We start from the raw sequence: 24,938 nt of genomic DNA, 5'->3' as shown, positions 1-24,938 counted from the left end.
TTTTATTTTCCAAAACTCCCGGATGGCTCTTAGACAAGTCGAAAGCCATATGCACATTGTGTAAATCCGAATTAAAATATCACCAAAGCACGTCAAGCTTGAGCTACCACCTATGGAGCTAAGCATTGTAGTACAGTTAACGTGATGCTAGACCACCGGCCCTTGGGGAGCAGGGGAGAGATGAATGTTCGGAAATAAGAGGTTGCTGTGGCCCGCCGTACAGGTTAGTTTGACCAGCGGGCAGCTGCGGCGACCGGAGCGAGCAGCTGCGGCGACCGGAGCGAGCAGCTGCGGCGGTCGGAGCGAGCAGCTGCAGCGGCCGTAGCGGCCGGAGCGAGCAGCTGCAGCAGCCGTAGCAGGCAGCGGCCGTAGCGGGCAATCACGGGGGGACATCCTCAGCGGTGAAACGCGAACGGGGGCTGGAGTATAACCTAGCTAGGTGGCCACGTGTTCCATCAATCCTGCTTGCAAGTGTCCGCTCATTAGACAAAAACTGGACTACATCCAACTTCAACGACACTCCCAACGCGAGTTCAGAGACTACTGTGTTTTTGTTGTTGTGGAAACAACAGTGTACCGGACTATCCAGCCTGTTTCTCTGTCGCCGGGTAAGAGTGGAGATGGGCTGGGAAATGAGCTGCTCATTAACTGGTGATCACTGGACGTCAGTGAGTAATCAACATTATTTAGGAGTTACTAAACACTATATTGATTCACACATTTTTCTTTTGTTTAGGGACCGTTCGGTATTTACGGAATGGACCACCGGAGGAAAATAGGGGAGGGTCATGTCTTTTTATTCTTTGATGAGGGGAGGGTCATTCAACATTTTTCAGTCCAGAGGGGGGGGGGGGTGTCACTCAACTTTTGTATTCATGAAACAGCAACATTTCAAAGTGGCTTGTTTGGTGCATATTTTTCCATGTAGCTCCATGTAACTCTCTCAGTCTCTGCCCTCCTTCGCTACCAGATGGGTCTGACCCATGAGTTTGCTGTGGGGCAGGGCATAGACATATGGGGCAGGGGGAGCTGCCCCACTGGTGGCTGAAACGAATAATTGCATTGTTTAAAAAATGAGTGGAATAATTACATCTGACATGATCAGATATTTTATAAATATCTTAAATAACACAAAACAATTAACTGGTGGTAGGTAATACATCAGATTTCATATACTGCTTTAGTAAAAAAAATATTACCTGGCTGACGATGGGAGCAGCAGGACGCAAAAAACGAAAATGACTGTTGTACTATGTCTGGACATCTTACCGTGCCAAGGTTGCAATAAAGGTTTCCTAAATGCCACATTTGATGTCAGCTTACTAATTGATTGCGGGTTTTGTGTAGATTTTGACTTTTATACGTTTATTCCACTTTGTTTAAACGACGAAGTGGAGGAAGCCTAGTGACGAGTCCATAGCAACCAGTTTGTGTGTTGAATGTTACCCAGAGTGCCTTGCTGAATGGTCTCAATATTTTATTGTTTTATTTCATGTAAATACTAGTTTACTAGAGGAGTAACTTAGTATTTGAAGTAATGCAGTAATGCAGGAATTGTGCATTTAGTTTCCATGCTTATTGTGTTTCCACAACAATGTTAGTAAGTTAGTGAGTTAAATGGCCACCACACCATAACAGAGGAGTGTGATGTGTCAGATGAGAATGCAGAGGTTTAGTCTTGTATGTCATGGCTGTAAAAAAAACAACAATGGGAATGTGTGTATTTGTCAAGTGCAAACCAGTACAGAATGTATTGATAAATTGTTGGGGGAGGGTCATGCCTTTTTTCCAAATCATTTTGGAGGGTCATAGAAAAACTTTTACTGGCGAGGGGAGGGTCATGTCTTTTTTAGGCTAAAGGTCCCAAGACTCCTCCGGTGGCCCCTTAAATAAATAACAAACAGTCCTTTACAGTAAATAAATAATTACAAATCTTAAAATCAAATCTTTCTTTGCATTCATTTGATTCCCAATCAAGATACACTGGTAAAATTTGCTTTCAATTGTTAATATGTACTTAAAAATTGTTCTGAAATGCAAAATAATAGAATTTTAATCATGTGATAAAATATGCGATTAATCGCGATTAAAAACAATTAATCGTTTGACAGCCCTAATTAAAATACATCTAAATGATTATAGATGTCTATGCTAATATATATATATATATATATATATATATATATATATATATATATATATATATATATATATATATATATGGATTAACATGTGAAAGTGTACCAAAAGTCTTTGTCGTTAGCTATTAGCCAACAAGCTAACTAGCCCTGTAATTCGTCACCAAGCTTCTTGAACCACATAGCTATTTCACAAAGCACAGATTAGTTTAGCATATTTGCCATTTTCTGGGGGGGACCCAAAAAACACCGCAGAGTTGCATTATGGGAAGTGGAGGACCCAGGGCTTTAGAAGCTTAAACAATACTCCTATAGCTGGGACTTCAAGTCAGGATAGCTCAGTTTCTGCTTCATGGATTCTTGTTTTTATCTTTTTTTCTTTTTCTTTCATCAAGTACCACAACTTAATGAAAGTGCAACACTGAAGTACTCATTAAAGCTTATATCCATGCCCTGATGGTTCTCCGCTTCTCATCAAATTTAAATAATCTTTCATGAGAACAGCATATATGATGTGTTTCAGATCTGGATTTTGATTTGTCTGTTTTCATTGATTGTATATTCCCAGCAATGGTTGGAGGTGCTTTGTTGGGGAATGTAGACTTTCTGGTCAATCTTTTCCTATAATGACATCGTGTTTTTGGTGGATTTTGCTTGTTAAAGGTTTAAAAGGTTGATGATGCTCTCAGACTTCATTGTTGTGTCGCTCTAATTCATGTTTCCAGCAGAGATGCTGCTCAGCAGTTGCCCTCAGACACAGAGGTAAATGTAATGGTACCGGCAAAAGGCCAAAACAAGCTGTCACCACCAGTTAGAGGAAACGCTTTGATGCCACCTCTGACTGTGCAACTATAATACCACGCATGCCGATTACACAAAGAGCTTTGGGGCATCGCCATCGCCGTTCCCCTGATTATGTAACCGCAGTATACAGTGAGAATGTAGACTCAAAGGTATGCTTCACCAGTCAGGATAGACTTTCTCAGAACGGTCTCATTCGTGCTTATAAATAACAAATATCCATACTCTGACATTTTGTTTCTACAGCAGTGAAGTAAGTTTGTTTTGATTACCACATGGTGACTTGCTTTACACAGCCTAACGAACACATATAAACTTACCCTGAAAGGAAACATATTAACCCTGAGCTACAGCAGAGAAACATGGCAGGCGTGTTGCTCCAGGCTTTGACCCAGTTTTATCTGGCTGTTTGTAGTTAGCCTCACATATCAGCTTTTACGGCTCGGACACGCAGCTTCTGTCAAACTGACAGTGTCAGTCTCTACATCAGCTCCTCAGACATGAGAGGACCTCACCAGTGATGGAAAGTAACTAAGTACATTTACTCAAGTGCTGTACTTAACTACAATTGTACAATTGTTGTACTTTTTGACTATTTCCATTGCATGCCTTTTACTCCACTACATTTCAGAGGGAATTATTGTACTTTTTACTCCATCTGAGAGCTATAGTTACTAGCACTTTGCCAATTAATTATTTTTTTACTTACAATTTATTTCATTTTAAATAACTATTGGAGCCCCAAAGAGGTAAACCTATCCAAAATTGCACAATAAAAGCAAAGATTAGAGAAAAGTCCATTTGTCTGCAGAACGAGTACTTTTACGTTTGATACTTAAAGTACATTTGGCTGATAATACTTTGATATGTTTAAGTAATAGAGCATTGGTACTTTTACTTACTTAAGAATCTGAGTACGTTTTCCACCACTGGAGCTCACAGCATGACAGACAAACTACAGTACAGTGCAGATGTACACGAGGATTAACTTGCAGCATGAAGTTATTACCCGTCACATTTTAGGCTCAGACAAATGGCAAACCCTTCCTTTTCCCTTTTGTCCATTTCCTGTGAAGTGATTTATACGTACAAAACTGGAACGCAAAATGCCTAAACACACACTCCCAAACTCCCAGACCTGTGATAATGTTTGGGTGTGTTTCATGTGTCAGTTTAGGGACTTTTCAGATGAACCAAGAGGACCAGATGTGTGATCCATGGAAACGGCTGCACTGCTAATTTCATTTCAGAGTTCAGTTTAAAGTTTTGGTGATTTGAGTAAACATTGACCTCCTCCTGACCACAGGATTTCTGCCTTCACACCAACGCAAACCACAAAGCACATAAAGGAGTTCACCAACACCTCTGCACTTAAATTAACATTGACGTTCATCCATTTTACATCTCTTACAAAAGGTTTTACAAGTGTGATGTACCTCTAACGATAACAAATGTATTTATTAGGCTTTATTTATGAGCAGGTGATGATTAAGCAAGCTGTGAAAGCCCCTTTTATAGTTTATACATGCAGTTATCATTAATTCATTTTCCTTTCAAAGCTGGCAGTCTTAGAAGGTTTTATTAAACCAGAGGTAAACCCTTTCAGGAGCAACTGTTTCGTGGAGTTTCCTTTTTATCATGAGTCAAAAATCTGTGTCAATTACATTTAAATATTTCTTTAAATAGACTTCAGTGGGTATTTTTTCTGCGTTGCCCTGCTGGGATCTTTCTCTGCTTCAGCCCTTATCCTGAACTGGCTGGCAGACTGCAAACCCAGCCAGTATATTTCCCTGTGTTTATACTTCAGGGAGCATGTGCTGCTATTTTAGTAACGTGCCTACAGGGAGAGAAAGATCTTTGCGTCCAGGCGAAGACAAGGGTGAGGGTGGGTTTTCTCTCTGGCATGACTGCAACGGTTTCCTGAAAATATACCTGCTGGAGACTGGAGGCGAGACACAACAACGTACCTTTGTGTTGATTCATGATTTCTGTTTTAGCCACCATGTGATCATCTAACCTGAGATGAAGTGACACACAGCTCAGAGATGTAAATACGGGTGAGCAGAGGGCCGTGTTTGTGGAAGAAAAAAAATCATTTCGGTGGACTGTAATCATACAGTAGTGGAGAAACAATTAGTCACTGAACAACCACACAGTAGTGGATGTGTAACGGTACAATGGACACATGTGGGCTGAATGAAGAAAGAGGTATTACAGCTGCAATGTGGCGCCTGTGCTCCAGACTACCAAATTAGTCATGAAGGGGAATAAAAAGGTTAATTCAAAGGTTTACAATTTGGTCAGGAAAAAAATAGAAATACACTTAAATTCTGCATCTCTTTGAATGTGACTCAATAGATATAAAATATAGATTAATGTATTTCCAATGGGAGGGCATACCATCTTTGTTTGAATGATTGATTTTTGAAAAATGTGTCAAAACAATCAAAGGAAAAAGGAAATTTAAACAAACACAATTTATCAAAGAAAAATCTGTTTTGGAGAAATGCATATTTGTGCCTCATAGGGTTAAAAAAAAAAACATTTGTATTTAATTTGTTTTGAATGTTTTTGCTGTCTAATTTGCTCCTGCATTTTCTATTCCATTTATATCATTAAACCTGCACAAAATGCACATATTTTGCAAATAAATAAGCATTTACGCCATGTATAGATTCACATAAAGTAGGTAAAACTAACAAAATGGTTATAGCAATGTATGTATTTAGACTTTTTTTGCATGTTATAGACTTGTTTTTTTCAGGTTTTGACCTTCAGACAGTTGCTATAGCATTATTGTGGATACATAATGTGAGACCAACTGGACTGATCTGCTAACTGTTGTGAGGTTTTGTACATGAGAAGGCAAGTTTTAGAAAAAACGGCAGATGGAACAAAATCTATTGTGTCAGTCTCCTGATTATCTTCCACAGCATTTCAGATTGAGGAATAAATCGTCATTACAAGCCCAAACAGAAGAATCTCGATCTCTTCATCTCCTCTGTAGGTTTTAATGGTCTAACCACATGAAGGACACTGAGGGGACACAGCAGCTCAGAGAACAAGTGCTGCCTTGTTGAGCGCTCACACTCGCACCTCTCTGGCGTCCAGTAGTTCACTGAGCGAGGCAGGATCATATAACACTGCCTTGTTTTTCTCATGGATTTTTGTGGTTTGAGCAAAAACCCTCCTGGCCACTGGCCCGAGGATTTCAATCCAAAAGAAAGACCTCAATCCAGAACTGCCTCTGCCTCGTCCTACATACTGAAGACGGCTCATTTCTCACATAATTACATTTTCAGGCAGAAAAGACACTTTGCCAATCAAGTTGATACAATTCATCATTTATTGGAGTACGCTGCCATTATCATTATGAGATTCAACGAAAAATGGAGTTGCCAAAATGGAAATTGAATTGATTTACATTGAGAATCAGTTGGATTTTGAGTGTGGAAGCAGAGTGGAGGGAGTGTGGGAAAGCCAGCTGCTCAACACTAAGATGGAAAAAGTGACTCAGGTTAAAGCCATGACAGCAGATAAAGAGACTCTCAGGTAATTTCTTTACCACAGACAGTGGTGGACAGTAACCAAGTACTGCACATCCATTCAAGTACTGGACTTTGGTACAGTTTGAAGGTATTTGGTATTTCCATTTTATATCACTTTATCCTTCTACTCTACATTCAGAGATAAATGTTTTACTGCACATTTACACAACAGATGTTTCACATTACAAAAACATTGAATAAGAATATAAAATACAATGCATTGTTAAAGAATCAACAAGGGGAATTAACAGCTACAATCGAGAGATAAATATTGTACTTTTTACTAACAGCTATAGTTACTAGTTACCTTATTTTACATGCAAAACATGTTTACGGTTTATCAGTTATGATGCATTGTAACAGATTATAGGACCTGCATACCCACGCAGGTGTTTTGAGTTGACTGGTTACACCTGCACAGGTACGCTGGGTGAATGTGAGAAGAAAAGGAGCACCTCCAAGGTAACACAGTGTTTTTACATCGCAGTATTGCTACTTTTACTTGTAAAGGATCTGAATACTTTAAGTCCTGACTGTGGAATTTATACCTGGAATTGTCATCGAGCTCCTCTGTAGACACTGTAGATCGGATTGTTCTTCATCTTGGTGTGAAATATTTCCATCTCACAGGCATCAAATAAATCTTATCTCCTTGACATATGTTTGCTCTTTTTCCCAGCATGTAGCTTAAAAGTGGTTCAAAAATAAATAATTTTCACATTGTCAGCATCATAGGCTATATATTCTGTATCTTGAAACTCAAGCCACCAAGGGAAATATTCAAACCCAAGGCACCATCCCATCAAACAAAAATATTCACCTATTTATCTTGTTCATCATTTTGTACACGTTTTCCCACAATTCAGCCTGACATAATTGGAAACTTTGGAAACTAGGATTTAATATAACGTTCTGTGGGTTTAAACAATGTTTAGCTGCACATCATGAGTTTGTAATGACTGCTAAAATGAATAAAAAAGATTTTTTTTAAAAACCCAAAAAACTTGTAGTTGCATTTGAACTACAAGTGTGATCAATCACACTTTCTCTGATCCCATCAAACAGTGTAAATAGCGAACTGTCAGCGTACAGCAACATGTTTCCATTTTGAGAGTCAGAACGACAGCACATGATTGATGTGGACACAGACAGGAAGGTGAGTGAAGGTAAATAATGAAATCCAGCACTCCACTCTGTGGAGTTGGCTTGAGAAGGATCTGCAGCAGCACAAAACTGTATAGTTGATAGAGACAGCTCGGTTTAGTGCAGCAGTGGTGGTGGCGGCAGTGCCTAAACTTGATCTTTGAATATTTGTTAATAAAGGTTTTTTAAATGTTACTCTTCTTTGTGTAAGTCAGCCATACATTTAATGTAGGTTGTATTTAAGTCAACGTAACAACCTTTACAAATTTCATTTTCAACCAAACAGCCATGCTAGCAGCTCTGTGAGACTGTACGTTACTCTGCTGAATGCTAAGTTGAGCTAACATGCTAACAAACACACACTAAGTGATCACCAATGTCCTTAGAATTCATCCTACAGAGACGTTGAATATCTTAAGCAAATTTTATGGCAGTCATCCAAGTCTTGTCATGCTATTTCACTCTGAACCAGCAAGGTCAACCTCACGATGGTGCTAGAGTTAAAGTCAAGAGATCACCAAAATCAGTAGGGTTCGGATCGTTTGGGAACATTAATGTCTATACAAAACTTTATGGCAATCCATCAAATATTTGTTAAGATATTTCAGTGTGAAGCAAAGTGGTGGACCGATTGAGCCGACATAGAGCCACGCTACTAGCATGGCTTGTCTCGCATTGGCGGACCTATCTCCACAGCGCTGTGGAGTAAGGTCTGGCTACACCACATATACATGTACATTCTGGGATAGGAGAAAAAAAACGCTCTGGGTTGTTTGCATTTCTTTAAACGGCAAGTATACTGGAAATGTACTTCCATTGATCCAAACTATTAGCATGGCTAACAGGGAGGATACATATAATATAAAAGAGGCTTAGTTGTGTTTTAATAGAGAATGCCTGCCTTCCTCCATTGCTGAATACTTTTAAAACGTTCCTGTTAAAGTGAAAACAAGGACAATAGAAAAGCACATCGACCAGAGCGAGCTAAATGAACAAGAACAGAAAGCACTAAAGCAGCAGCGGTGCCATCTGCGTTCACTTTACATTGCAGACTGCCCATCCAGTGCAGAGGAATCTGTACTGTATGTGCCCGATAAATCAAAGCCAGGGCAGCTTTTTATCAAGCATCTGCTTGCATGTGCACACACATACTACAATCTCACTGCACTTAAACATCAGAAGGGCCTGCAGCGGGCCGCTACAGTAGGGGGAATCCCTCCAAACACCTTCCACCTCCTCCTCTACCCTTGGAGAGATTAAACCCTGCTCAACAGAGCATGTGCAGAAGGCCACTCAAGCTGCAATGACTGATTAGAGATCTACTCTAGAGACCGGCTCCCGCTTAATCCAGGGGGAGTAACACCACTCTTAAAGTGGGTGGATGTAACTCCCACATAGGAAATGGGGAAGCCCCAGGAAAACAAATGGAGGGAAATGTTGTGAACTGTAGCTTAACATTGGCTAAAACACACATTAAGTGCCACTGTAAATTTCCTGTCACATACTCCCTAAAGTGTAGTGCTGTGGTACACTGGTAGCCCTGAACTGTACCTGTTTTATTCTTTTTTATCTTCTTTTATCTTCTATTTATCTTTTTTATATTGTTTTCTGTTTGTTTCTTTTCTTAATGCCTTTTATGTCCAATGTAAAGCACTTTGAATTGCCTTGTTGTTGAAAGGTGCTACACAAATAAAGGTGCCTTGGCTAATACAGTAGGTTGAACACATTCCAAAATGAGTGCAAGAGTGACATCTGCTGGCACAGACCGGAGCTCTTAGTAATGCATTTCCATTTATTTTATATTTCTCCAATTTGTTTTTCAGTGATAAGACTATGCTAACGCGGAAATGAACAAACCATGTATTGTTCTGTTTCTCAAAAAATTTGAATTATCATACTTACATTGTACACCTTGTTCAACCTGCTTACAACTTAAATATCATACTAATAAACAAAATGTGAGTGTGCTCAACAATGTGGTGTATTCTCTGGCTGCAGGATGTGATGCAGACTCAAGAGCTGCACAACATACTGCACTGTATAATGCAAATGCTATGAAGCATACATTATATGCAGGGGTAGACAGTAACTGTACACATTTAGTTTAGTTTATTCACACATTAAAAGGCTTGATGCAAGGTATAATATTATTCAAAGGAGATTATAAGCCAAGAAAAGGCTTATAAAGACACCACCCTTCTAAGTAACACTAGTTACACTAAGCAGCAGTGAAAATTAGACTTAAAAGTCACTGTTGATTAGTGACCTTTTCAAATGTTTTTTGAACGATGATAATGTAGATGATGATTGTAGTGATGCCGGTAGATTGTTCCAAATAGATGGTCCTCTGTATTTTGAGTTACTTGTACTTTACTGGAGTATTTCTATTTTATGCTGTGCTGCACGTCTGCTACACTCCATTTCAGAAGGAATAACACAATGCACTGTTAAAGATTAAACCAGTAGTTCCCAACTACTTTGTCAAGCTGGGCGTTCTTGTCATGTTTCAGATATGAGTTTCTCTCTAATCTTCTCAGATAGTTTTTTTTATAAATAACTGTTTGAGGCAATAAATACACATTTTTGTGGAAGAACTTTGTGTTTTTTTCCTGCACCATTAATCATCTGCTGGCCCCTCAGATATTGTTTGTGACCTTTAGAGTGGCCCGACCCCAAGGTTGAGAACTGTATATAAAGTAGTTCAATAGCTCCACCTCAGTAGCTACCACAGTAAAATTACACAGTGACGCGTCAGTATTAGGTACAATCTAACAATATCATATATAACAATATATCAGTCACGAGGGACACTTTTCTGCAGAATAAGTACTTATATTTTGATTCTTTAAGTACCTTTTCTGATAATAATTCTGTACTTTTACTTAAATAAAATTTTGAATGGGACTTTTACTTGCAATCAAGTATTTTCACATTGTTGTATTGGTCCTTTTATCCAGTAAAGAACCTGAATACTTCTTCCACCACTGCTACAGAATGTACTAATCTTCATAGTGAAGTGTTTGGCAACAGTTTATTTTTCTGGATGTTTCTCGGAACCGTCTGCAATTTACATTTTTTCCAGCTGTGAGCAACTCCTCTATTTCCTTTGTGCATCACCGACGAATACAAAACATGGGAGGTTCATATTTGTGCCAGTTGACTATTGGAAGCAAAAAAAGTGAGACTGTTTTCAGAGTTAACCCTTTATTCAAAAGAAATGTTCAAACAATAAAAGGAGCACAGCCAGCTCAGAGTAAAGTGTGAACGCTACAAGCTGTTAATAAAGGTCGGGTAAAAAATTACAACCATCACCAAAATGAATGATAAAATAAACATCATTATTATATTAGCCTAATCAAAACAACAGAAATGTGCACGCACACGCGCACACGCACACACCTGAAATGAATAGTGGCAATAAAATACACATAAAAGTTCCAATTTGTTCAATATTTCAATTTCAAACTATTTCAAGTACACAAAACAGCACTATTTAACATCAGAAATTCATCTTTAATTTGACTTTTTTTTTAGAAAAAAAAGTCCAATAAAAAGTGGTTAAAAACCAGATTACATTAGGGTGTATTATGTCTCCCTTTGTCGAGCAGACAGCTTCCTTCTGGTCCTCTTACTGTTCCACAAAGCAGAGTAGCGTTAGGACAGATAAGTCTCTCCGTATTTAACAATACTTAAAAAGGGCGTCCCTAAGGTGTTCCTCTCTGTACTGTATTACGGCATGCAAATACTGTTCTGTAGACCTGCTGACAGGTTGATAACACATATGGGTTCTTTAAGCAAATGTCCTTTAATAATTAGAACCACAACTAAATATTAGTAACACAAAATTAAATAATGCATCCCATTGGTTGATTGCATGATACATTATGGGGACACATACCGGTAGTATCTACAGAACAACATTCACCACACCATTTATTTGGAGTGTATATAGTTATTTTTAAAATCAGCATCTACCTAGAGTTTCAGTACCTAAATAACTGCAAACTGGCAGTGCAACAAAGTCTACATTTTGGCCATATGAAGGGTTCCTGCCCCATAACCATAACGTACCTGTACCAAGAGAATACACACTTTACACAGACCGAGGAAAACGATCAGGCTGAGATTTAAAGGTATATTCCTTACAATTTTCATGAAATGGTCTGCTCTTTTTTCTGCAATAGCAATTCAACGTATTTACATTTAGTCAAGACTTTTCGATTAGTGCTGACCGATAAATCGTATTTTCATCGTCATCGCAATATGAACATGCACGGCAAACACAGCAAAAGATTGCCTGAAACGCAGGGAATAAGAAAAATCTTTTTATTTATGGAATGGGTACCAAAACCCGGTATTAAACTAAATGGGTATGGGCTAAAAACTGTAGTATTTATCATCACGCTGCAGCCTCTCCTCTGCGTCGTGGCTGAACTCCTCCACATATAGGCTACACACACAAACACACACAGAGCAAAGTCAGCGGGCAGCAGGTCAGAGAGGCCGCAGAGGAGACAGGGAAGTAAAGTGAAGATAACTCAAGCTGAAGACAACTACAGTTGTTACTGTAAGTAGCTGCAATAAAACCTTCATGTAAAAAGGCATTACTTTATCAACACACCTGTTCAACAAGCATAAACATGTAGAAAACAATATTTTAATCTCTCTCGCAGTCTCTCATCCACTGCCGTTACGTCTTACAGTAGCGAATTGTGACAAACTAAAACAAAAGCCGTTTAAAGTCTGTGTATCTTAGTTCGCCACGTATCTTAAAATTTGGCAAATTCTTGTAAACGTAGCTGCTGACCGAGACAAACCAGCCCTACTCTTTCAGGTTAACCCACATGGCTAATTAATATGCTGTGATGGTGCCTCAGCAGAGGGAGGACAGGACAGGATGAATGACTAATACTGACAGATAAATCTTCATTCTTTCTAAACTTCACTCAGTATTTTGATGTCCGGAATATTATTTATTTTATTGACATTTTAGATCGTTTCCAGTAAGATGTCAATGATTACATATGACTTTGCTGTTGTAAACATTACTGTTGCTGCTCTACAAACATTTAGCCTAGTTTGAATTAAAATATTCGGTTACACTTTACTTGAAGGCATCTATGTAAGAGTGACATGACGCTGTCATGAACGTGTCATAAACATAAACAAGTCAAACGTTTATGACATAACGCTTCTTTTAGTGTCATTTGGTTTTTGTCATGACAAGTTAGGGTTAGGGGTCATGTGTCATGACAGTGTCATGTGTTCATGACAGTGTCATGTGTTCATGACAGTGTCGTGTCACTCTTATGTAGATACCTTCAAGTAAAGAAGTAAAAAACATTGGAAATGTATAGCTAATATGCATACTTCAATAATTGTTTCAGTCGTCAGGTCATGTCGCCATCGAAACATTGATAAATGTTATCATACAGTGCAGATTTTCCTCATATCATGCATGCTCTCTATAGTTTCCATTGTTTGTGGAGTAGTCCGCCATTTCCGTGCTGGTTTTAAATTGCCTTTATTGATATCAGCCTCACTGTTCACTCTTGATTCTCCTTACACAGTATCAGAGGTGTATTAAGTTCCTGCTAGCATCAACATTTCCTACTGCTGCTGCTTCACATTAAAAGCATTCAACTGGTGAAACAAGGGGTGGCTTTATTGTGAAGGTGTTACAGGAAACGGGATGTATTTGTCGAGGTTAGCACTGACAGCTATTTCAGGGAAAATATGTCTACAAAACAAGACAACCCTCTTTTTTTTTTTTTTTTAATCAGGGGATTGGTTTTAAATATTACAGGGAAGTGATGGAACAAGAAGTGAGCTTGTTGTTGCCACGATAACCACGGTTGACGCCAAATCAACTAGGCGTGAAATCTTCAGGATTTTAACAATTTGGAGCCATTTCTTTTTCCTCCCCCTCTTTCCTCCATAGTACACTAAAATGAGGAATGAGATTTGATTGGGTCAAACCATCAGGGTTTGTAAAATACATACCGTATGTACATAAGCTGAGTAGTAATAAAATTTAGCTAAAGAAACTTCAAACGTAAGCTTGGTATAATGATTCTCAAATAAACACACAAAAAAAAAAAAGATGCATAGGATAAACAATGTTGCAAAATCCAGCTCTACTGCACTTCATACCTAAACCTCAGCCAGGCGATTTGTCTCCATAAGTGGAAACAGGTGTCAGCAGTGTTTTAGCTTCTTTTTTTTTCCAGGTGGAGCCTGCTGCTCAGACGGAGAGAGTTTCAAGCGCTCCCGTTAAAAAACAAGGAAGGGAGAAGAATAGAAGCGAGGTGTTTCTGGGGGCCCGGAGGAGGAGGAGGAGGAGGAGGAAGGGAGGTTAAGCTGTAAACACTGCAGCTCGGGACCAAAGCTCCTCCGACTCTGCCGACGCCATGACGCTCTTCTCTAAAAAGGAGTAGGAACCGTGGGACTCTCTAGGTGTCCTCCTCGTCGTCGTCGTCCTCCTCCTCGCGGTTGGCCACCACCCTCTTCCTCAGAGCTTCATCAGAGAAACCCTGTCCCCTAGGTTCTGGGCGGCCCTCTGGGGACCCTCTCCTCCTCCTCCTCCAGACGTCATCCTGATCGTCGTCTTCTTCCTCTTCGTCGTCGTCTTCCTCGCCGTCAGCCTCGTGTTCGTCCTCTTGCCGTTGGATTAACCTCGCCTGCTCCATGGTCTGTTTTTCTGCAGGATAACATTTTGAACAACAGCCAAGTTACAAACAAAACCTGATTACCAGTACATTTGTAATCTATCTGTGCTACGGTTTCTGTCATTTATGTATATAAAGATAATTGCATAGGAAAAGCAGCGTTTAGTATGATCTCATATGAAACTCACTCTGGTAGTAATCTGAAGAAGAGAAGCGTCGTGAGGGGAAGGCAAAATCTGCGATGAACACCAGTAACTGCAAAGACAAAACAATAACCATTAATTCACTGGCAATGCATGCATTTGTTCTTGTCAGAGCGTTCACTATAGCGTCGAGGTTATTAAAAATCATAAAGAAGTGCTGCACAAGTACTCACCAGTCCCAATGCAAGGCCAGAGAACAGGGTGGCCAAGCCAAAGATAACATAAGACCCCCAAACAGGAATCCCCAGCTGCTCTGTCATGTAGTTATGACAACGCTGGAGAACACAAACACATTTTTACTTGAGGCTGTAAATGGACGTCAACAGCAAAAATATACTACAAAATACATCAATAAGCCATTGTGTCAGTCATTATATCATAAGTCATTATGAAGAACATGGGCACTGTAGTGTACTTTGACTCAATCTTACATCCACTATCCGGCTGCCAGAAATACTAACTAGAGCACCAAATGCGTATTCATCTGCAGCTGAAAATAGTCCCCAATAATTATCTCCTGTTTTGAGTAATGTTTGCTAAAAAAAACGATTTACTTTTTACTTATGAACAGGTTTTTAAAGACTTATGTTTTCATGGGCTTGGTGCTGAGAGCCACAGACAGGCAGGGGAAGTCAAAGTATTGAGATGGGATTTGTTGACAATAAAAGAAAATGAAAAGAAATGCCATCCCTATCCTTTAATAATGGAAAGAAGTTATAATCTACCCGAAGAGGTAGGTTTCTGTGTCTAATGTGTCAGCCGTGTATTCAGTGCAACTGGATTTGTCGTTTGTTTGATTTTACACCCAATATGTTTTCCACGTTCCCCTCATTCAATTTCACACTGAGCAGCACATTCTTCTTTGAATAGATTGTGGGAAATGAAATAAACACCTTCATATATACAACGCCTACAGCACTACCAAAGACTGAAATCCTCACTTACCCGGATAAACATGGAGAGCTTGAACAAAGCAGACATTGAATTCATTCTGCCAAAAGACAAGTAAACGACAGTATGATTTAACACAGATTTGTCAAACTGTAACATCACTACAAAGCCTGAACATAAAAAAATAACAAATAGGGGACAGGAGGGGGTGTTTGTGGTTCTTAATTTAAACCAAGAGAAAAGACTAAGAATAGAGCTAACGGGTATCTGATTTTGTTTTACTGATATTTTAACAAAAAAGGTACAGCAATGATACAAAGCACTGGATAGCCACTGTGATGCCAAATTCCAGATGTTTTGTTATCGCTGCGTGTATCCTTAGGGCTGGGCGATAATCTAAATTAAAATACATTTTACGATAACCACAACAGCATCTTTTGGTATTGATGTATAATATATGCCATCGTGTTTGTAGGGAAATTAAAAGTCAGCCCCATGTAACCACATTCTCACACTTTATCGTGCTCATGATTGTGTAAAGCCGTAAATACTCACAGAAATGAAGATGGCCCGAACCAAGAGGAAATTGGCTCGACTGCTCTCCATTTCTGCTCATCGACAAAGCTGAGGAAGTCGTCTTTAGTGCGAGCTCCCTGGTACTTCCTGAAGACGCCGTCCTTACAGCTGACACACAGATATAAACGTTTAGGAACAGTGCAGTGTTTTGACCCACATTTTCTGTGACAAAAATCTCATGGACTGACAAAAAAGTATGCATTTAGCTGCTGTGATCCTGACAGCGTGGCGGTGACAGTTAATTTTGAATCTCAGCCTTAAAAAAAAATAATACAGCAAATGGGAGACAGGCCAGTGGTATAACTGCAAAGATATCTGCAATTTTTATCCGCAATAAAGCATTATATGAATTAGGGAACACCTGGGCATTTTGCAAAGTATATCGCCCCAATCTGACACTTGATAATGTGGGGGTTTTGACATGAATATGCATTTTTAAGACCAAAACTTACTTTAACAATCAAAAATAAAACTCTGCCAACGCAACATTTGATGTAAAGGCTCTTGGTGGTATTGACTAAAAGTGAAAAGTGATTCAGTGGTTTAAATCCATGCACATTTCAGAAACACATACTGTATTTATGAGAAAAAAATGTTACATGTTTCCCCCCCCTTACTGATAATTATATTAAAGCAAATTATTATTATAACACCGAGATACAGTCTTTTCAAAATGTTAATGTGACATTACAGAAGGAGAACAGAGATCTGATGAGCTGAAAGTACATGAGATACTAAACTTAGTTAAAGCCACTAGGTTATATTCTTTCAAGATGAATGCACGTTAGCATTACACACACACATCACAAGCAGCCACAATCAAGAGGAAGCAATAAAAACCGCAGCATAACTTAGAACTCAACTTACTGGTAAATAGTAGGAAGTGAAGTAATGATGAATCTCCCACTCAGACCTTACAGAGAGAAGAAACAGTACTGTCAGTGAGCAGGAAGGAACAGTTTGACTCATTACTAAACTGAAAGGAATTTCAGACTGAACAGAGGGGCTAAATTAATGTCCACTGCACCACTTGCTAACATGAGTACTTCAATTGTATACAGAGCTGGGTAAAACATTAACACATAATACAGTGAAATAAAGAATCCCTTAGTTTAATACCACGTTGTTAAAGCTCATACAGAACATTTTTCAGGTTTGTTGTGTTATAAATAACCAGTATTTTGAGAGTGTGTGTGTGTTCCGTTTTTACTAATGCAGTTTTCTATGAACATGCATGCTGGCAGGAATTTTTAGCCGATTCAACTTGTCAAATGAATCACATAATTTTGCAGTGATGGAAAGTGATGCATCTACACATCTGGTACCAACTATCTGGCATCTTTGTACCTCAATTAGTGGCCTTATGTTGCCGGCAAAACTCATATGAAATGGCCAGTAACACCTGACCCATACTGACATTATATACTGTGAGATTATACAAATTTGTTGACATTTTGCCATAGAGGGTTTTCACGGCGCGTCATGAGACGCGTCATCAGACCCGAAGTCGCCATGTTGGAGGTACTCCGCATCACAACGAAGCACAGGCACTGACGTAGATCCCGAACGGTGTCAAGGAAAATGGTTAATTGTTGCCGTGTTTTAGGTTGTACCAATAGGTCAGACCGAGAAAAACATTTGGAATATCATCGACTTCCAAAAGTTATTAAAAACCAGGGAGAGGAATGCCAGAAGTTATCAGAGGAAAGGAGGCGCTTGTGGTTGGCAAAGCTCAACCAGGATCTACGAGGGAAAACTCTCTTGTTCGGTCTTTGAAATGAAAAAAAAAAAAAACTATTGAGAGTCACTTGGCTACACCTGGAGTATCACAATGATATCATACAGTTACGGTTAGGTTGATTAAAGACGTTATTGCATTACTTACTTTGGCCTTCACAACACATTGGTCGTTAATGACTTGGTACTGCGTCTCCCTCACCCATCCACACACTATCTGGTTATAAGCCTCCAAACTTTTGTAGGATTTAAGATCTTCCGCTGTGTATGGGCTCTGCGAGAAAACCAGGTAGTTGACTATATCGGGATATGCAACTGAAGGAAGAATCACCGGGTCGCCATGGATCCAAGAAGAGGGAGCCGACTTGTAGGGCTCTGCACCGCCAGTAAACTGTAATTTCTTTTTTTGTGGTCCAAGTCCTTCCATGCCTTTGCATCTTGGACACGTTTTGATGAGCTTTTCTGTTGTTTAGACAAAGTATTAAAGTATCCAAAGTGCACAATACTCCATTACTCCATTCAGTTGTTTACACCGAGTGCCTCCAATATGGCCGCGCATCTAGGTTACCACCCAGAACGTGACGTTGGTGAAAACCCTCTATACTATCAAGTCAGTGGTAACTGTCCTTGATAGTTGTTTTTAGATCAATGTGGACAATGATGTAAAATCAATGAGCAGGACTGTTATATCACAATATTGGATGTTCGAAACTGTGTGATGGAGAACTTAGAAACTTGAATAGTTAGGCATTCAATTTGCTGGACTTTCCTGACTGATTATTTTATATATTTAGTCTCTCTGTAGATTTTCTAAAACGATTGTTTTTGCCGGCTCTTTTAGTTTAGGTGATGACTCAACTTTCAGGTCATTTTGGAGGCTGTAGTTTGTAGTGCTGTTGAATTATGTTGCCAAATACAGAGAGGTGTTTATAATATTTCTGTCTATGCTGATCATCAACAATAATTGAGTGGACCAAGTACTAGAAATACCACCTATATTATCCAGTTGTATGTTATTACAAGGAGTACCTTTGCCTCAACCTTAACTGACTGCTGTTTTATGTTTCAGCTATTTTGTCCTGCTATTTAGGAAATGCTGCACTGGCTTGACAGCTCTGTTTTGTTATGCATGTAGGAGTCACAATGAGCTGTCAGCTGGCAAAGGTCATTCAAGCCTACCGGGTTGTTCTGTGACGTCCACCTTGGCTATGTTGACCCCCATGTCCTCTCCCCAGTCCGCGAACTCCTTCCACGCCGGCTGGAGCTGCTGGCATGCTGGACACCAGGGTGCGTAGCTGAAGGGGTATCAAGTTTCACAATTAAAGCCTCTGATAAACTGCACAATCACTTGCATCAAAGTTTAACGGTAGATCATCACTGAATACAAGCTGAAATGTACTGTTGACCTGATTGGGTACTTTATTTGCGTGTTACATAGCCTACTGGCTGGCATTCAACTGTGGTAAGCTGGTTAGCTAACGTTAAATAAAGATTGCAGTTGTTAGCTTACCTACGTTAGTTAAAGACACTTTAGCAACTTGTCAGGACTAAATGGAGACAGTTACAATAATAATCAAATAAGACAGAACATTTAGGCTTGCATATGACACAGGAAACCATGCCCCGTTTCTATGAGCTCAAAATAGCTAGCTAGCTAAGTTAACTGACAAGCTAGCTAGCCGGTTAGCTGTTAGCAGTAGCTGTTAGCAAGGCACTGACAATTCAATCATCCATTCTCCTGTAAGGATTTCCTCCCAGGTCCCGTCGGTCACTTCTCTGAGGCTGTCCCGCTTTGCCGAAACTGGTAGCGACGTTAAATAAATCACTAGAAACAAGCAGCATATCCATGGGCGTTGATTTGTTTGTCGTGTTAAAGAAAACATTGTTGAGCCTATGTTACTACTGCTGGCTAGCAAACACGCCATGTCGTGTCTGATCTGTTTGAGACAACCCGCTCACTTCCGTTGGTTGTGCGCCCTAACGTCCGAGAGGTGGGTGGTGTGCGTGTGCTCTATACATCCATGTCATGCGAAAGTCTGAAACTATCTATAGAAAAATGCAGATAAAATGAGCATTCATCAGGTGCTGTTTGCTTAGTCGTAAAACAGCAAAAAAAGCAACGTTAGCAATGCAAATGTTAACATAAAGGAGTGCAAGTAGATAACAGCAGACGTCTACAACGAACCAAAGGCAGTAAAGTAAAGTAGCTTGTCAAGTCTTTTAAATAAGAAGTAACATTACTTTATTTTCATTCTCATTTATTGTAAACGTTTATGACCAGCAGGTGGTGTTATTGTCTCTAAAATAACTCCAGGAGGTAGATATGATTTCTATGTGGACAGTGATGAAAGAGGAGTCTAAAAATTCAAACTCGTAAAAGTACAAAAGTATCAGCATTATAAACTTAAAGTGCCAAAAGTAAAGTAACTCAATATGTGGCCGATTTGTACATTATGTTATTGTATTCTAGTTTTAGTTTTTGTTATTGTTGTTATTATATTAGTTGATTTAATCTTTTAAATAATAATCTAAATCTGCAAAGTAACTAGTCGCTAAAGCTGTTAAATAAATGTTGTGGACCATGGATTAGACTGTATATATCCAGGTCTATTCACCTAACATGCTGTAGTGAAAGTGTGTATATATAGTATATGTGAGAAACAAGACTATGTCTGGAACAAAAAAAAAATGTTGTTACAAATTCTGAGCTTCTTTAAATGTCTTTTATTTTAATCCAATCAACAGTCCAAAACCTGAAGATATTGAGGTCACAATGAAACCGAGAAAAGCACCAAATCTACACTTGAGAAGCTGTAACTGGAAATCAATTTTGAGCATTAATTGATCCGTAAGTCAATGTTTCGAAGTGCAGATTAATCACTTTATGCACCTGATGAATTCTGATAGCAGATACTCAATATTTTGATCCAAAAGGAACTGTGTTCTTTGTTCAATATCTTCAAAGCTGCATGATCAAAGTGGTTTGCATTTTCTATCTGCATATGATGCAAAAACCCACTGAGAGCAGAGTTAAATCCATTAGATTTGACCCGGAGGTGAAGTGCAATCCTGTTAAGACCCTGCCTTCTAAGTAATGTCAAGCGATATTTTCAGTTTTTTCATTCAGCATTTTCATTTTCATTTGTTTTTGTTTCATTTCAACTGTTAAGAAAAAAACCTCACTGCCAGATTTTTTTAAATGTCCTGTTTCAGGCTCTTACTTCGATCCATTCATTTCCTGTCACATTTCTGGATGCCTGAACCACTTGTACTCTTAAAATGTGAAGGAGCAGTGGTTCTAGTTGTGCTTTTACCAGATCGACTATACAAGATCTTAAAGGATAGGTCATTTTTGTTTGTTATTTCTATCTTAATACAGCAGTCTGAGTTAGCTTGTTGGAGCCTCATGTTAGGTTTGAATGCATTTTGAACAGAATGATGACTGTGAATTTTCTCTTCCATTTTTTAGGGAGGGAGGGATCGCTTGGTGGCTACAATGGAAGAATGACCACAGCAACCCTTTCAACCTTCATAGCATGGTATGTGAATCATAGCCTATCCTTTAACCCAGTTGTTCCCAATCTTTCTGGCTTGTGACCCCTTTAAACAAAACCATTTATACTTGCAACACCTCTCATTGGTTGCAAATCTCTACCAGTTGTAGACGTTCAACCAAAAAAATGTTTTGATCATAGTTTTATTAGAATAATTTTCGAGTTCCAAAGAAGTGGAATTAGTCATTTACTGGGAAAAAGCAAAGACATGTCCCTGAGGGTGATCCCAGACACCCTGCAAAAGATCATGCACATAACTGGTGGCTGAAACAAAAACTGACTGGAAACCTCAATACGCTTCTTCCGTGGGAGGTCTCAGGGTATCTTAGGGTCTTTTTTGGAGAAAATACTGGCAGCAGATTTCAATCTGAGCACAGAACAGGACAACATCTTACTCCCACAACACAACATGTTCTGAACCTACAAATCTGTCCTTCACTCTCAAATCTTGACCTGCAGATTGACAGCATAACGTTTGTTTATTGGTGCTAACTTAGTTCTGTCACTTATAAACTTCCATATTTTTGTGCCAGACAGTATGTGTGTAAGAGAGTGAGAGAGTCGATCAGTCCTGCCTGTGTTTCCCTGCATGAGAAGGTTTCAGTCTGAGTGAATCTGCAGAATGAGAGCAGTTATTATTGCTGGGAACCTGCAGGCAGATTGCAGTGGGAGCCAGTTATCAGTGCACCTCACGCTCTAAAAATACCCTCCAGATGACATCCTTTTGTGCCTCTACCCTCGCACCCTTTCTCCAGCCATCAGCTCTGCTCCACTTACAGAGCTAAATGAATCTCCTTCCTGCTCGGCAGTCATCTGCTCTCCTCCTTCACGTTAATGTGGCAGTGAGGAAAATAAGTGGCAGATTGGGAAGTTGTAGTGCTGTTTTGTGTTGTTCTTTCAAACTCAACTACAGGGCTTGGGCTGCTGCTGGTTGGAGGCAGGAAAACTGTCATTTTCTCTCTTTTGTAGCTACTAATGCCGATTACTTGGCCTTGGGTATTGCTGCTCGTAGCTTTCTCCAGAACCATTTTAACCCCAAAATTACTTAAAGAAAGACCCCAAAGCACTTAATATGCAACCCCATTGTATACTACTGACTTACTGTGTACTTCTACTTCAGAGGAAAACATTTACGACGACGAAGAAATGTTACTGGTTACTGGTTACTTTGCAGATTCAGATTTTACTCACAAATTATTACAATTAAAATGTGGAGTTATTGTAGACATTTGCCTCATGGACTCATGGCGGTAACCTATCCGTCTCGTTATGAGAACCGATCAGCAAAAATGGCTGAGCGCTATATGTGGGGGGCCTGGTTTCTGGTTTTTGGGGGACCTCTTAGCGTAATGATCTGACTGAATTTAAGCTGGGCTTTTACTGTGAAGGGTAGACACAGAAGAGCAAGCGTTATGGCAGCGTTTAGTTTTATTTACAGTTTATTAGGCTAATATCCAATATCCAACGCTGTTCCAAAACTGCTCCAAATTCCCAACCCAAGTTCGCTGGGTACCCAGGAAGCCAAGTGTGAAGTAGATCGCTTCTTGAGATACTTGAAAGACACACACACACACACACACACACACACACACACACACACACACACACAGAGGGTCCTCAATTGTATAGTTAGATGTTCATTGGTCGATCTGTCTTGATAACCATTGCATTTATTGCCATGAAATTCACAGTCCTGCATTAACTTTACATTGGTAATACCTTGACTTATCTCACTGATGGTGCCTTCATGTGGGCTTTGTTAAGAGTTTATCTGTTGTGATAAGATGTTGCTTCCACCAACAAACATGCACTTGGCTGTGGAGGATTTTTCTAATTTTACATTTAATTGCTTTAATGCTGCTGATTAAACGGTTGATGGCTGGCCAGAGGCTGATTGTTGCCATGGTTACTGCCCTGGTTCAGCGCAGCCTGCAGATGCCAGTTATAGACAGTAATGTTTAACCATTTTTCTGTGAGCATGAGTTTACACATTACTTAACCCACTATATGGACCTTGTATTGTCAGCTGCTGTTTCTAAGGTCAAGACTGAACTTTGAACCTCAGTTTCCAGTGTGCTTAGAAGAAAGAGTACAACCATGACTATTAAAATCCAGGTGCTGATGTAGATAGCATGTTATATTCACTAATTGGACATTCCAGGAGCAGGTTGCACCAGCTGTGCTTCAGTTCAAACTTAGCCTAGTTGTTACCCAAGTGTGTATGGAGTGGAGATCCTCACACCACTAAATTTAAACGGGTTGCCCACACAAACTTTTTAAAGTAGAAATTAGTTCCAACTGCTACGTAGCTAACTAACCAGCTGATAAAAGAAGTGTTAGCTTGCCAACAAATTTGTCATTTAAATTGGCAATTAAGTTTAATGTAAATGCCCTTAAAATTGTTATATTTAAAGTTTCTGTCGCAGCTCACAGTGCTACAAGGATTTACTTTTTACATATTTCATTGCTTTGATTGTTCAGAACTACAGATGTTGTGTAGCAACCTATTTACACATTCTTTATGTCTTTGCGAAGAAATTTCTTAGGTTTTAATGGTGCAACCCAATTCAGCAAATTACTAGTTTGAAACTAGCATGTAGTAAGTAGGTTTAGGAAGGACTTTAATGGATTTAAAAACAGCTGGTGCAACCCTTGGGGTCCATTTTTGTCAACTGCTGTTGCCAAGGTCAAGAATGAACTTTGAACCTCAACAACCTCACAACAAAAACCATTCCACTAAAGTTCTCCTAAAAAGACAAAACTCTTAGTACAGAAGGAAGATAATTGTAGAAACTTCAGGAGAGAACATTTAAATAAAGATCCCCTTCTCCTCGGACAGCTGGAGGTAGAAAATATAACAACGGAATTGCAATATATAACAATAGGATTACACTACAGTTGGCCCAATACTAATATAGCAAATCCAACACAAGATGTTCAGTAGAATAAGTCCAAGAAATGAGTCCAGTGACTTAAATCCAATGTCCACTTTATAAGTTTATATAAGTTGTGCTTTTGTGTGTAGCCATAAGTGGGATCATTATTGAGATATACAATAATGACTGCAAAATAAAATCCATCAGGGTAATTACTGTAGAAGCACAAGTATAGCAAGGGTTTGTGTAGATTGTTGCACCTCATCAATGCCACAGCAGGTGTTTTCTATTGGAGGTCTTTGGCAACACACGTGTGGTGACTTCCCTGATTAAGCTGTGAGCCAGAATGCTTGAAAGTCTCACCCCCAAACAGAGCACAGAGCAGTACAGCAGGGCTTTGGTGCTCTTTAAAGAAGTAGTATTGATTTGCCTTTAAAGCAAGATCATATATGGGTCTCTCCCAAGTGAAAAGATTATTTAGTGTTGTGTATTCATATGGGTTGCTTAAGAGTATCAGCTGATGTGACCTATTCACTGTGGGAAACCTAGATGTTGAATTATTGATACTTTATGTAAAAGGTCTCTAACAAGGATGATGTGCACATTTATATACTGTAGGGGAGTTAATTTGCGACACTGTAAGTGCCTTGAAAGTGAGACTTCTACCTTATTAAAGCGGCATTACAATCAATTCATTGATTGTAATGTTTCTATTGCAAACCAAAAATAGTAAAGTTGCAGGCCGTAAATCCAAAACAATGAGCTGAAAGAAGCCAGCAAAACACTTCAACATGTAATCTGAA

At 39.3% G+C, this 24,938-nt stretch overlaps 1 protein-coding gene across 1 annotated transcript; it reads right to left on the bottom strand.

Annotated features, from left to right (window-relative positions):
- Window positions 1–10,817: 10,817 nt before the first annotated feature.
- Window positions 10,818–19,672, bottom strand: tmx1 (thioredoxin-related transmembrane protein 1). Its single transcript, XM_078277281.1, has 8 exons — window positions 19,425–19,672; window positions 18,885–19,000; window positions 16,836–16,881; window positions 15,948–16,076; window positions 15,447–15,492; window positions 14,675–14,776; window positions 14,487–14,553; window positions 10,818–14,330 (listed from the first exon to the last, which is right to left on the bottom strand). Exons 1-8 carry the CDS (start codon window positions 19,628–19,630, stop codon window positions 14,083–14,085), a joined length of 960 nt encoding a protein of 319 aa, XP_078133407.1. The 5' UTR covers window positions 19,631–19,672; the 3' UTR covers window positions 10,818–14,082.
- Between the last annotated feature and the right edge of the window lie 5,266 nt (window positions 19,673–24,938).

This window comes from Sander vitreus, chromosome 20, assembly GCF_031162955.1.
Source record: "Sander vitreus isolate 19-12246 chromosome 20, sanVit1, whole genome shotgun sequence".
In the NCBI taxonomy this organism is placed as follows: domain Eukaryota; kingdom Metazoa; phylum Chordata; class Actinopteri; order Perciformes; family Percidae; genus Sander; species Sander vitreus.
Note: the sequence above shows the minus strand (reverse complement) of the source record. Positions and strands in the feature narration are given on the sequence as shown.